The following is a 13645-nucleotide window of genomic DNA, read 5'->3' as shown; positions in this document are numbered from 1 at the left end:
TAAAAGCTTCACTAAAATTTGTTTTTCTATCACGCACAAAGCTGATTGAGCACGAATGGCTGGAGAGTTCAAAGAAACAGAGGAGGCAGCTCAAGTGTTCCTGTTGAAATCTGACCCTGAGTGAAACAGAAGAATGAGGCGACAGCATTAGAATACACAATTTTTAACACTTTACAATGTGGTGCACAATAATGCGGGTAAAAAATGAATCAGAGAGTGAATCAGAGATGAGCTGATTGTTAGTGTGTTGCTAGTATTTTCCTAATATCCCCTAATCCCAGACTTTGTAGGAGATATTGATTAAAGAACCAGCTGAAAGATCCTACATTAGTGAAACATTAGGTGTAATGATTAGTTCACAATTATCTGAAAATTGATCATCCTCCCACTTTGTTCGTGTTTGGCTTCTGATTATCTCAGATCCAGGTCAGAGGTCTTAAGCCGCTCCTTTAATTTGGGCCTGTCATAAAAAGCTGTCACCAACTGATCTGAACCTATTTCTGAAACATGTGAGTCGGATTATTCTCCTGCTGCAGAGTAGATTTTCTCTGTGCAAACTGTTACCTCCTTGCTGTGGTTTCCTTTGTTCATCCAAGCTCTTAACAGCATTCAGGGATCTTAATCATCAAGGTTAGAAAAGATAACATCAATGACCTGACAACATCTGAAAAAGAAAATACCTACCTGAAGGACAAGGTTGATGACACCGAGAGCACTCAACCTTGCTTTTATTAATCTTTCTGAAAAAAGTGAAGGAAGAAACATGTTCACCTTCTTCATCCAACTACTTCCTGTCAGGACCAACATTCTTACTATGCCCTTTGATCGACTTTCAGCTTCAACTCTAGATTTACTCTGAGACTCATCTTAGTCAAGTTATTACATTTCCAGAAGGATTTCACATTTAGCCACAAAGAGAGAGAAGGGAGCTCAGCTATATGGGACTCTGACGCCATATTTATCCATACTTCAATGCTGCAGGCAGTGTTTGTAGCACTTGTAATGGAAATATGCTACCATTAGGTAGGCTAAGGGCTAGGCTATGGAAAAGGTTCAGCTCTGGGAGCTGTGTGAAAACACAAGACACACAGAAATTATGTTAAAAAATAATCAACAGAAAATACTTGAATGTATCAAGGTAGAGCAATGATCAAAATAATAAATTAAAAGAACAGAAAATCAGAAAAATCAAACATTCACCTGTAATTCAAGCAATTCAATCATAATACAGCAGCTTCACTTTAAACAATTTAAAGTGACTATGTGCTATGTTCAATCCAATAATGCAATGACAGTTCTTAATTCAGGTGAGTGTGGTTCCACTGTTGCCAATGGTGTTAATCAAAGTAATCAATCCATGAAACTAGTCCATGAACAAATCCTAACAAGTCCAAATGAGTCTAAACAAGGTGAAACAAATATAAACACGGTGGAACAAATATAAACAAGTCCTACCACACCACTGGGGAAGGGATGAAGCTGTGAGGCTTGAGGCCTGCCAATGAGTGGGTGGGTGAAGGGGTGAATCTTTTCAGAATGTTCCAGTTCTTTCGAGGGTAGCTCACCATCAATTCAAATCATCCATAGGAGCCTAACCTGTTCAGCAGACAGGCTACATCATCATCATCATCATGATGTCACTCATCACATTTTTCATTAGTTGCTCACCAATGTCAGCAAAATGTTTGGTTTATGTTGGTGGCAGCCACGAGTCCAACAGCATGGTTGTGGAGCTGAAGGCCTGTTAGCATTAGCATGAGCATTAGCATGATACCAACAGCTTCAACTTGCTTCACATGAATTTTAACTCACTTGCTTTGATGCTGTGATTTCCAAGATTCCAGGCTTGTGAAAAGTGAATGTGTTTCCAGAGCTGAGTGAATGTGGGGTGATCCTGCTGTTCAAGTGACTGTTGTGTGTGACTGAGTGAATCTGGATGTGCTTCAAACAAAGGAACAGGTGGATTCCAGGTGGGAGGGAGACTGCAGGTGATTGGCTCAGGTGTTGTGAGTGACAGAGAGGAGGTCCAATACTGTGGAAGTGACTGATTGTGACTGTTTTAAGTTGTCTGTTCATGTTGGGATTCTTGATGGCCAACAATGAACTATTGCAGGGTGAACTATTGCAGAGTGAGTGCCACATGTTTCCATAGAGAGAAGAACGGTATGGAAATTAATTTTGACTGAGACTTAGAAGAAAAGAAAAAAAACTTGATCACATGTTTCAAAAATTGAACATGGAGCAACTTGTTGGAAGATACACCCAACGTGATGAAACATCTTTATAGAGCTGATGTGAAAAACAGAGTTTGTAGAGATTGTAAAATGTCAATCATGTGTAACCACTTTTTTTCCAATATTAATAACACCTTTGGACATTTGGGAGATTTGCTGTACATGTTGGTTCCAGGTTGAGTCATTTATCTTTTTTTTATTTATAATTGATGGCATTATATCTGTGTCATTCCCAACAGGACACATTTCTGAGTTCTCTCTAATTTTAGTCATTGTTGTTCTGTTTCCATGGAGGCACAGGACTTCATACTGCAGTGAAAAATGAGCCCACAGAGGGTTCAGCAGGTTAATTAGAGAGGACTCATGAAGTAGGTGGGAGGGTGATTGATTTCTAAAACAATATAAATTAATCATTACCTAAGGAGTCACAACTACAGTACTTTCCAGCAGGTTCTAAAGAAAAAAAATCATTATCTACTATAAACTCCGGGAATAAAGGTTATCAGGCATGTACTTCTGAAGGAGCTGTACACGTTTGTGTATTAAAAAGTGTCACCCATCCTGTTTTTTTTAAACCTTCTACCCACCACCACCATCATGTGCACACAAACACGCAGAGATACACTTTCCTGTAACCTGGCGCCTCTTTTTCTTCCCTCTTTCATGCCTGTCAGCTTTCTAAATGTAGCTCGGTAAACATAATATTCAACAAATGCTCCCACACAATGAAAGTGTACCCTGTCTGCACACATTAAAAACTGCATAAATATCATCCCAGCACATAAACAAACACACATTTTTCACATATTCAGTAAAAAGAAGCTTTACACATGCTTCCACTTGGTTTATCAGGTACCTTTCTGTCTACCTCAAGCTATCAAAAAACAAGAAATGTGATAAGAAAGCAATATTTTCTCAGAAGGTTTCCTCAAGGAAAATCTTTTTTCCTTAAACCTGGATATTTATTTGTCAATTGGCCACGATTTCCACAGTTCATCATAGCATTTCCTTCACTAATTGCATTGCTGATCCTCGGAACAAACAACATCAAAGGCAGGAAGCACAAGTGATCGATATGATCAGGCAGATTGATATCATCGAAACATGGAACCAAAACAGCTGGAAATCAAAATAAAAGTATGGTGGGAAAAACTAGAATACAGGGAGAGGAAGGCTGAAAATATGTGTCACTTCCGCAATATCAGCAGAATTACTAAAATGTCATATGAAAAGATCACATTTAAGCAGCATAATAGCTTAATTAGCAGCAGGTAATTGAGGCACAGTGAGGACCTGCCAAATGAAATAATGGTGCTGCTCTAATAATAGCCTGGCGCTCTGTTTCACTCAGTCAAAGCAAAGTCGCTGTGATCAGTGGAAGTTTTGTGCTTTAAAAAAGGCAAAGCAGCCCTGGAAGTACAAATTAAATCATCTGCCACATGGAGTGTGATGAGCCAGTCGCACATTGTGGTCATAAATTTGATTAGAAACTTGTCAACAAAACCAAATCTCTCTATTTCATTGTGAGGACAGTGACTTTAAAAAGCTAAAATCTGCTTGTGGCACTTTTAACACTCTCATTTTGATTCGAGCATCGCATATAAGAACTAGTTCTCATCATTCCCAGGGCATTAAATGCTGACATTTTGTCAATGTCTGAGAGGCACTAAGAACTTTAACATCGGATAGAGTGAGGTTCATGTCCTGTGTTGAATCATTATCATACACTTAATTTAATTTGATGATTGAAGTACCATTTCCACACACTTACTTCAATTTTTACTTGCCGTTTGACTAAGTTCAATTAAATTCAATTAATTTAAGACATATAATGCCAATTTATACATATTTCATCTTAAGGCACATACTGTAGTAAGGTTTAAAAGGCAAGCTTCTGGTTACCTGAAAAGGAGCATCAGTGGCAACAAGAGCAGAGATTTAGCTATGGATTCCTGGTGTATGTATCTTAAATTCAACAATTTTTTTAAAGTCTGAATCGCCTTTGCATTGAAAAATGTTGCGAAAAGGAGCGCAGTGTATACAAGAGGGTCCTGACAGAGCAGCAGCATATCTGGTACCTGTTCAGCTCGGGGTCCAACACATAAAACATCACTAAAAAACCACTGCAGCGTTCAAATTATAACCCTAAATCACTTTATATATTTTATAGATAAATGTGTTTCCCTGCCTCCTGGCCATCAGTTTCCTTCTCTTTCAGCAGCATTCTGTATGTAGGTGTGAGTATCTGAAGGGCCCGGAGGCATCTAGATAAAGGTTCTCAACAGACGCTACGCTCGAGTGCATTCTCCTGCTGCCAAAGAGACATTAGATCCTGTCAAATCAATCTTACAGTCATTAAGGCATAAACACACGGGCTCTCCCAGGCATCCTTTATGTACACATTTCCTTTTTAATGTCTGTTTACGCGGCTCAAGTGTGCAATCCTTTGGTTTTTCTCCGTGTGCTTGAGCATGGTAGTAAGGAGAGGAATAAAACATGAAGCCTGTTTCCGTTACCTCAAAGGAGTGATTCCACCGAGCATCCGTCTTCTGTAACCACCTCCATGTTTTGCATGTGCGTGTGCACGTAAAAGGTGGGAAAAGAAGGCCTGTTTTTCAAGGACAAGATGTAGTGAGCTGTCTCTTATTTAGTGAAGTGTGAGAGGAACTAACCATTAAATTGTGCTCCAGTGCCCACAACCGCAACCACAGACACACACACACCAGGACTCTTTATATCACAATTATTTGTGTTGGTGTAACGCTATTAGAGGAGGGAAGATGGTAAGAAAATGATACAGCTTAAACATCAAAGTGTCCTGCTGTGGCCCTGTCATTCCCCATCACATTAACACTCACAAGGCAGCACTAAAGCACACACTGCGTATTCACAGCACATTTTAACACTCTTTCCAATTAAAAGCACAAGAAGGAATTCTAGCTCGGCTTTGTCTTTCTTTATTGCAGCCTCTGTCCGTCTGTCACCCTCCTACTGCTCCTGTTTGCAGGACAATTTATTGTATTTGGCTTGTCACAGAAAACTAAAGTGCGGATAAGCAAACCAAACTCACCCCCGACTTTTTCACTCCGCTCTCATCTCTCCTCAAACCAGCGAGTGCTAAAGCGAGATGGTGCTTTAGATTTTTAGTATTTCATCGAGTGCGTTTTTCAGGACAAGTTGAGACACCCTTGGGAGAATATTGCTCTCTTTCAATTCATAGCCACAAAAAAAAACAATTCACAACATGGACATAATGAGGAGGACAGAATCTTGGCTCAGCCTTCCTTAAATGGCTTCTGTTGTGCTCTTCATCAACAAAGGCTGCTGCCTGGAGACTAATTTAAATGTGGATCTGCAGTGTTTTATGCTTTGGGGAGGGGTTCAAGCCAATGAACACAGGAGATATCAAACCTCGAGTGAAGCAGACCTCAGCGCCGCCAGAGAAGCTTTGGATTGAGTGAATTCATCAACGTGAGAAACTATAATTACTGCACAAATGCATTTGCTATCACATTCTTATTTCCCATTAGCCTGTAAGTGGATACACATCCTCCCCTTAAGTCAGCTGCTGCATTAAACAACTTTCGTTTTTCGTTTTAGTCTCTGTATTAAAGTTTAGGTAGAAACAATGGTACTGGCATTGTCACTGGAAATGGCCAATACAGCCTTTAAAATGTTGTTTGATGAAAATAAATATGGCAGATTTGACATGTGAGTTGAAGCAGTTTTTTTTATTTTGCTGAGGTAATGTCTACATTTGAAGACCATTTTACTCAAGGGCTGCACTGTCATCAGGAGTACAAGTATTATAATACATTCATTTCACTATAGGATGGGCTTAAAGATCTATGTTCTATGGTGTCTGGTACCAGGAAGCTGCTACTGAATCCTTTGGGCCTTGTGAGTTATGGGTGGGGTCTCTGGATCATGTCTCTTTGGGCACTTCTGATAAATGCTCAATAAGATTGGGACCTGCAAAGTCATTACTGAGCAATTTTCATGGTGTCTTGCTGCTTTACAGTTTAATTTCAGTAATAACACTGAGGCTCAAATGTTGCAAAGCAGGACAGATAGGGATTCAAATATAGAGCTAGCTCAGTGTAGCCCAATTTTAGTGTTTTAACAACTCTGACAACAATGACTTTGGCTCACGATGCATCCATGTTTGCTCGCTTTTGCAACTTGTTATTGTACCTGAATGTGGTCATGAATGCTGTAGCACAGACTGTATACACAAGATAGCAACTGTGGCTTCACCCACTGGTTTGTGCACCACTTTTCGAAGCCTTGAGTTTGGTATGTGGCCACTGTCATCTTTCTCTTTTGAAGCTAAATGAAACACGTGAGAGACGGATGGATGGTTTAGAACTCAAATACACTACGCATGACAATATGGTAGTGACCTGTCACAAAGGAGTCACACCCTTTCACATAGCATGCTTTATAGTCTATTTTTCTCTAAGTGGGACCATAATTAACAAAATAAACGTCATATTGTATTCACAAAGTCTCAAAACTAGCAATTAAAACCATTAGCTAATTGGGGAAATGTTTACTGAGGTGATAAATCAAGTGAGAAGTAGGGTTGTTTTCTCATAACCAAACTTCAATTTGCAACCAGAGGAGTCGCCCCCTGCTGTTGGTTAGACAGAATGCAAGTTTAAGGCACTACAGTCTATGTTCACAAGGGGACATCTGGTAATTACAGTAAGTGTAGAATGTAAATGCATTTTTTTGCATCTTGTTTTAGCCACGAAGACTGAAATATGTTAGCATCAAATATACATATCAGCTCCAGCTAGGGTTTATGTTTGCTGGAAATGGGAAAATGCTAGCAAGCTCATAAACTAAAATTAGATGTTCAGCAGGGTAATCATTGTATCTGCTAAGCATCAGCATGTTGTCAATGGGAGCAGCATGCTGGCATGATAGCATTTAGCCTCAGAGAGCTGTTAGCTTTGCTGTTATTGTGTTTCGTGTGAAGCATAAAGTCATCATTATGTAAGTCTTACTTCAAGTTATATACTCAAGGTAATGGAATCATTTTGTGTGAATGCACTAAGCGCTGTCTGGTTGCTTCTTTCATGCTCATAGTTCACACTCTGTGGCTATACGATGCCACTTAAACAGAGAAGATGAAAAATAACAAAAACCAATAGACTTATTGCAGACTATAACTCACTTGAAATCAGATATAAGTCCTCATCCTCCTTCACCTCCTCTTAGCCTCACTCTCCTCCACCCCCTACATTTAAAACACAGTGCTTTGAGAACTCTTGCAGCTAATCTGACTTTAATGGAGAAGGAAAATGATGGGCAAACAGCGCACTGGTGGCAAATCATCATCTCTGCCCTCTATTCTGCCTCTCTGCATCTCCACCTCTCTGCCCCAATCATTGTATTTGCCCTATAAATAAATGCCTGAGCTGTCACACTAGCAAATGGAGCTGGCAACATGGGGATTGGTGGCAGGGAGCTGAAGGGAGGGAGGCAAGCCAGACGAATAACAATAAGCCTAATATTCATCGCTGCCAAAGAAGGAGGGCCATGAAGGCAGAGCAGGTAAATTCAGACAGCTTGATGCACTGGCAGCGCATCAGATAGACAGCTAGGCAGAGCAGCAAGTGGAAAGACAGACAGGAACATCTCAGGAAAGTCTGACATTTCTCCGTGTGACTGGTTAGCAGGCCTCTGGTGTGGCGAGCAAAGGGGGAAAAGGTGGTGCAAAGAGCCCAAACAGCAATCACTGTCAGAGCACAGAGAGGAGAAAAACTCAGAAAGGTCTATAAAGAAGAAAAGATGTTACTACTTGTTGAGTCGCTCTTAAAAAATCGCCACTGAGTACACTTTGCTTGGAAAACAGTCAGGCCTGTGTGTCTATTTCTCTCTTTGCTAGAAGGATGTTGTATACCTGAATAAATCACACAACACACAAGCTCCAAAACTTGCCCTCTGCATTTTGACTCATCTGATCTCTCAGAAGAAGCAACTGTGCCAAATCCAAGGGTCAAAAACCAACGCAAACATTTACAGGTTATCCACCACCGCAGGCAAAACATCAAGTGAGGTGCCAGAGAAATATGTGCACTTTAATGTTGGGGCACTTCCACACCTGCTTACTCCAGAATTTGTCACACATCCTCTGTTGCATCATGTGTGAGTGTGCAGTTTGTTATTCTGTGTGTTAAACACTTGGAGTCAATTCTGATCTTTCTGCCGTTCAAACCATTATCACGCTAAAACAGCAGGATTGTCACATATTGAGAGTTTAGTGCATTAACTTAATGGGTTCCTGCTTGCCCCTGGCACAAACATTGCTTACAATTTCTATATAATTCTATCAGATCATTGCATGGCTTTATCACAAGGTTGACTCTGGAGAAACGTGGAGCCCTGCGGTGACAGACGGCGATTATTGTTTGCAAAATCCTAATTTTTGCTTAAGCCTGTTGCTGAAACAGCTGCCTGTGAGCAATTAACTTCATTGGCAGGAATATTTAGATGTTATTTGAGCATGAATCATGAACCAGTGGGTAATTTAAAAAGTAAATAACCATGAAGGGCACATAAAATATGTCTACATGCCTGCACACACATACGCATCCACATACATGGAACCCTGACAATGAAAACGGCTGTAGCTGGTGCAACAGTGTATGTGCACTTTAATTGACTGCATTAATTGACCCGCCAGCCAACTCCAAGCAGAATGCAGAGATCTGAGAGGTTGACGACTGGGACGAAGCCTCCTGGGTGACTGTTAATCTTCCAGCCTCTGGATGTCAGCACACTGGCACAAGAATGCAAATGCAGGCAGAGCAGAGAGCGCAATTACATATGTTCCTGAGGAGAGTAAAATAAGCTCCCAGAATAGATTTGAAATGTAGGTACATGCGCAGATTACGTGGCAATAACATGGAGCGAGTGAAGGAGAAGGATGTCAAGAGCCTCGAGCAGTTAAATCAATCACCAGGAGTGCAAATGTTGGCGTTAGAGCAGAGGTATAGTACAATATATGGAGACGTCTTTAGAAGCATACTGTAAAATCAGTCACAGTCTCGCAGAGTAATGCATATTTTTAAATGATAAATAGAAAGCCATCTGTCTCGACTAAACTAAGCACATCATCCTATTTGAGGTGCATGGAAGGAAGAAAGAGCACAGTGATGCTTCCTCCTGGGTGACAAACACACCCAGTTTACAGTAGATTAGCCAGGGACTAAAAAACAGCAAAGACCAGAGAGCATCCAAGCACTAATTCTGCCACCACACTGTATATAATTTAACACCATTGAGTGTGTTTCAAGGGGCATGATACGCACCATTATCTGTGACAGGTGGCTGTGTGTGTTTTGTGTTTTGTACAGTTGCTATTGCAGTCATTTGGTCAAGTGGTGCACAGTAATTAAAGCTTTAATGGGAATGTTACTGTGGTTAAAAGAGCCTCCAATGCAGCATTATAAGACTGTTGGACTCATAATTGACATTTTCCTTTTTTCTTTTTGTGTTGATGTAGAGAAATTGATGCTGGAAACTCAGAGATCATGTTTTGTTTTGTGTTTTTCCCCCCAGTGGTAGACAGTGATGTGTAAAACTCCAGTTCTAATATGTACTTCAATGCATTTACGTGGCTGTACATCCAAAATTCTACTTCTGTAATAAAAAACTCAGAGCCGCTTCTGCCTCAAATTAACCACCTGCCCACATGCAGCTGTTCAAAACCTTAATCACTGAAACAAGAAGCTAAATGAGCTGTTTTCTCCCAGTGGGTTGCTGTTATCTGAGCACGCTTCTTTAATCCGCTGGTGACTCTAGGAACATTATTACCGTGTTCTTCTTATACAAGCTGCATTTTACTGTGTGTGTCAAGTTTGATGGCAGTAACTAAAGGCAAAAAAGACTCTACATTATCATTTAAAATCCAAATATAGTCCTCGATATAGCTGGGAAAGCTGCTTAGCTGTATTACAACATAAAGTGCATCTCTGACAGCCCATTCAGGCCATAAGCACTTCTCAGCTTCACCTGTTCCCCTTCTTCCCGGCACTCAGAAAGTAAAAGTGGTGCTACAGCGGCAGCAAGGATTGCATAAGGAAATAATTACACATCTCATCCAGGAAGACACTGAATAATAAGATGCTCGGTTAGGATGGTAATATGTAACCTGCTAATGCCAAATTAGATGAAACATGGACCTCACAATTCAATAATAGCCCACATTTGGAATCCAGTTTGAGGCTTCAGTGGAGTGGAAGAGAGTAAAGAAGAAAATTCAAGACTCGCAAAGCGGCACGGAAGTTTCTGCAGGAAGATCGATGTATCCTAATCTTTGCTTTCACTTAAATAATTCATCCCTCATTATTCCGTCTGGTCCCATTACCTTTAACCCTTGTGTTGTGCTGAGGGTCAAATTGACCGATTTTAAAGTTTGAAAATGTGGAAAAAATATATATTTTCACAGTGAAATTTCTAATGTCCATATTTTCAACATTTTGGGGAATTTTTTTACATTTTTTGGGGGAAAAAAAAGAAATGTTTAAAAAAAATGTTTCTTAACATTCACAAAAAAATCAACCAAAATCCAGTGAATTTCACTGGATTTTGGTTGATTTTTATGTGAATGTTCTTAAAGAAAATATTCTAAATTTTACTGATAAATATGTAATCACTTTAGATATTTTTAGGATTTTTTTGGAAGATTTTTACTCATTTTTTGAAAATATTTACAAAAATTGTCTTGCCATATTTAGGGAATTTTTTTCTTTACAAATTTTTTCCGGAAAACTTTTAAGGAGTTATTGGAATTTTCTTCCTGAAGGTTTTGCAAATTTTCTGAAATTTGGGGAATTTTTTTGCTGGATGTTTGGATTTTTTTTTCAGACAAATTCATGTTGCCCATAAATGAAGACAACAGGAGGGTTAAAGCTGAACAGACTGTAACATGAATGTAAAGTTTTTGTGCTTCTCTCAGTATCTCTCTTTCTCACAGTGCACAGAATTCATAGCTGTCATGAGAATTGGCAGCACAGCGTGGACAGGAAAAAAGAGCAGTTCAGAACAGAGGAGAAGAAGCAAAAAGAGCTCCAGAATACATTAGAATAGAAGAGAGCTGTGCAGGTGCCTACCTGAGGTAGCGCAGTGGTTCTATGGTTTCAGCCTCTGCCTCAGCTGAGCTGTGGTTCATCTTGTCCATCTGTTTTCACCCAGCACGACTCGGCAAATATAAGAAGAAAAGGATGAGATGTGTCGCTCCAAAAGGAACACTTCCTTTTCACTCTGATTCAATAAACACACTGTCTAACCTCTTTTTGCCTGGGAATAGGCTGGGAATCTAAATGGGCTTTCCTGCCTCTGTGTCTCTGTCCCTGCAGCTCTTGATTGGCTCAGACGCTGGTAGGTAATTACTGCACTGTGAATCTTGCCTCTGTATCTCTGCCTCTTTCCCACTGTGGCCCCGGCTCATTGTCGGATAAAACCAGCTGGCTCCGTGTATCAGCTGCGCTCGCCGGGAAATCCAGCCAATTAAGAATCAGGAGGCACGGTGCTCGCCGGCTGATTGGCTCTGGCTGCCACGATCAGAGCTGTTCAGTCTTGTAGGGTGCAGCACCAGCATCACACACAATTCACACCAACGCACACATGTTCGTGCACGCTGCTTGATAGCAAAAGGATCCCTTGATGTTGAATCTAGAGCAGAGTGAGGAAACACTTCACTGCTTTCATATGATGCTGGAGGATAAACGAAGCCCATTACCTAAACTGAGATAATAACACTATAATACTTTGAGTAGCTACACAACAGCAATATGCAATTAGAGCACAAATGAAACGAGAAACAATGGCCTCCCCAATAGGACTTTAATGCATGCAAGCTCATCATATGGATTTAGGGCAGCTGATGAGAGAGAGAGACAAAAAAAGACTCATTAAAATGTGAACATGTAGTAATAAACATACACACACACACACACAGGAGGGATATGTATAGCACCATCACATGCAGAACCTGCAGCTGCCAAGGAATGAAGCTCAGAAGTAGGTCGTGGTGATAAAACAATAGCCCACTTTTCTTTTCTTTTTCCTCCGCATATTATGACCGCTCCGACCAGCTCAAAGTCTGTCTGGTTTACGGATTAAGGCGCAAAAACAACAACAAAAAAACAAAACAAAACAAAAAAAACACACAAGCAAGTCTTTTTGCTTCTGTTTTTCTGCCAGTTTACACAAATGTACCTGTTAGAAGGATTAAATTCATCTGAGGACAACTGAAGGCAATCAAAAGTGAAGGGAATGTTGGTGTACTCTGCCATCTAGGGGTAATAAAATACAAATAACATGGCAGAGATTATAGGTTACAGCAAAAAAGGGAGAAAAAAAAAGACACGAGAACATAAGAGAACATAGCATGATGGGAATCTGGTTTGTTGCATCAAATTTACGTGGTACACATTTGTACATTAAAGCAGCCTCACGTCGATGCTGATGATTTAGCAGTTCCTTCTGAAGAACAGTGCTTTGAGTGAACATGGAGAACAGAATTCAATTTGCTTGTACTGCATGTGGTTTATTGGCATTATTTGCATATGGAAATGCAAATACAGATTCAATGTTGACTTGAAATTTCCTCTCTGGTCATTGATTAACTCCCTATAAACTTATTTCTGGGTATCAAAGTTATATACATATTTAGATTTTGTTAAATGAAAATAATCCCTAATGAACTTCAAATGGCTTGGATTTAACTTTTTACTATTGTTGTATCCTTGTCTCTCTTCACTCACGTTATATATATATATATATATATATATATATATATATATATATATATATATATATATATATATATATATATATATATATATATATAAAAATAAAAATATTATAAAACTATGTTTAGATTTTCTAGCCCTGCTTTTATATATAATTGTCTTTTTTGTTTGTCTTTTTAATGTTTAGTGAAGGCTATTTATGTGTTTAAAAACAATAACTTTAGCAATAATATATAATATATACTGTATAATTAGATCGGTATATTAGAACTGGCGATTTCTAGGTTAACAATATACCTATCTAATTATACAATATATATTATTGCTGTAGTTATTGTTTTTAAACATGAAGAAGCCCAAAAAAAGACAATTATTTATAAGAGCAAGGCTAGAAAATACATTTTTTTAGAAACAAAAGTAAAGTAAATATAATTGTTTTTTTGTGTTTTTAAGTTAGTTTTTTGTTATTTTAAATTAGACATTACAATTCAGTCTATTTTTTCATTTTATTTATGTTTTTGTTGATGTTATTTCAAAAATGTAAAAATTAAAAACAAAATTTCCTTTTTTTTGTAACAGTGCATGCTAAACACTGATAACTTATTAAAGTATTTCAGCTGTGCATGTTCAAAACCAGTCAGA

General features: G+C 39.1%; 1 protein-coding gene and 1 long non-coding RNA gene across 2 annotated transcripts in view; both read right to left on the bottom strand.

Annotated features, from left to right (window-relative positions):
* Positions 1–11693, bottom strand: part of yjefn3 (YjeF N-terminal domain containing 3) — a 52629-nt gene extending 40936 nt beyond the window's left edge. The window contains exon 1 of the mRNA XM_055014085.1: positions 11360–11693. Coding sequence (XP_054870060.1) covers positions 11360–11427 — 68 coding nt within the window. The 5' untranslated portion in view covers positions 11428–11693. The remainder of the gene's footprint in view (positions 1–11359) is intronic.
* LOC118470492 (uncharacterized) lies at positions 1139–2030 on the bottom strand. The gene is made up of 3 exons (XR_004847583.2): positions 1813–2030; positions 1669–1741; positions 1139–1596 (listed from the first exon to the last, which is right to left on the bottom strand). It is a non-coding gene; the product is annotated as an uncharacterized LOC118470492 (long non-coding RNA).
* Positions 11694–13645: the final 1952 nt, after the last annotated feature.

Source organism: Amphiprion ocellaris, chromosome 2, assembly GCF_022539595.1.
Source record: "Amphiprion ocellaris isolate individual 3 ecotype Okinawa chromosome 2, ASM2253959v1, whole genome shotgun sequence".
Lineage (NCBI taxonomy): Eukaryota > Metazoa > Chordata > Actinopteri > Pomacentridae > Amphiprion > Amphiprion ocellaris.
Note: the sequence above shows the minus strand (reverse complement) of the source record. Positions and strands in the feature narration are given on the sequence as shown.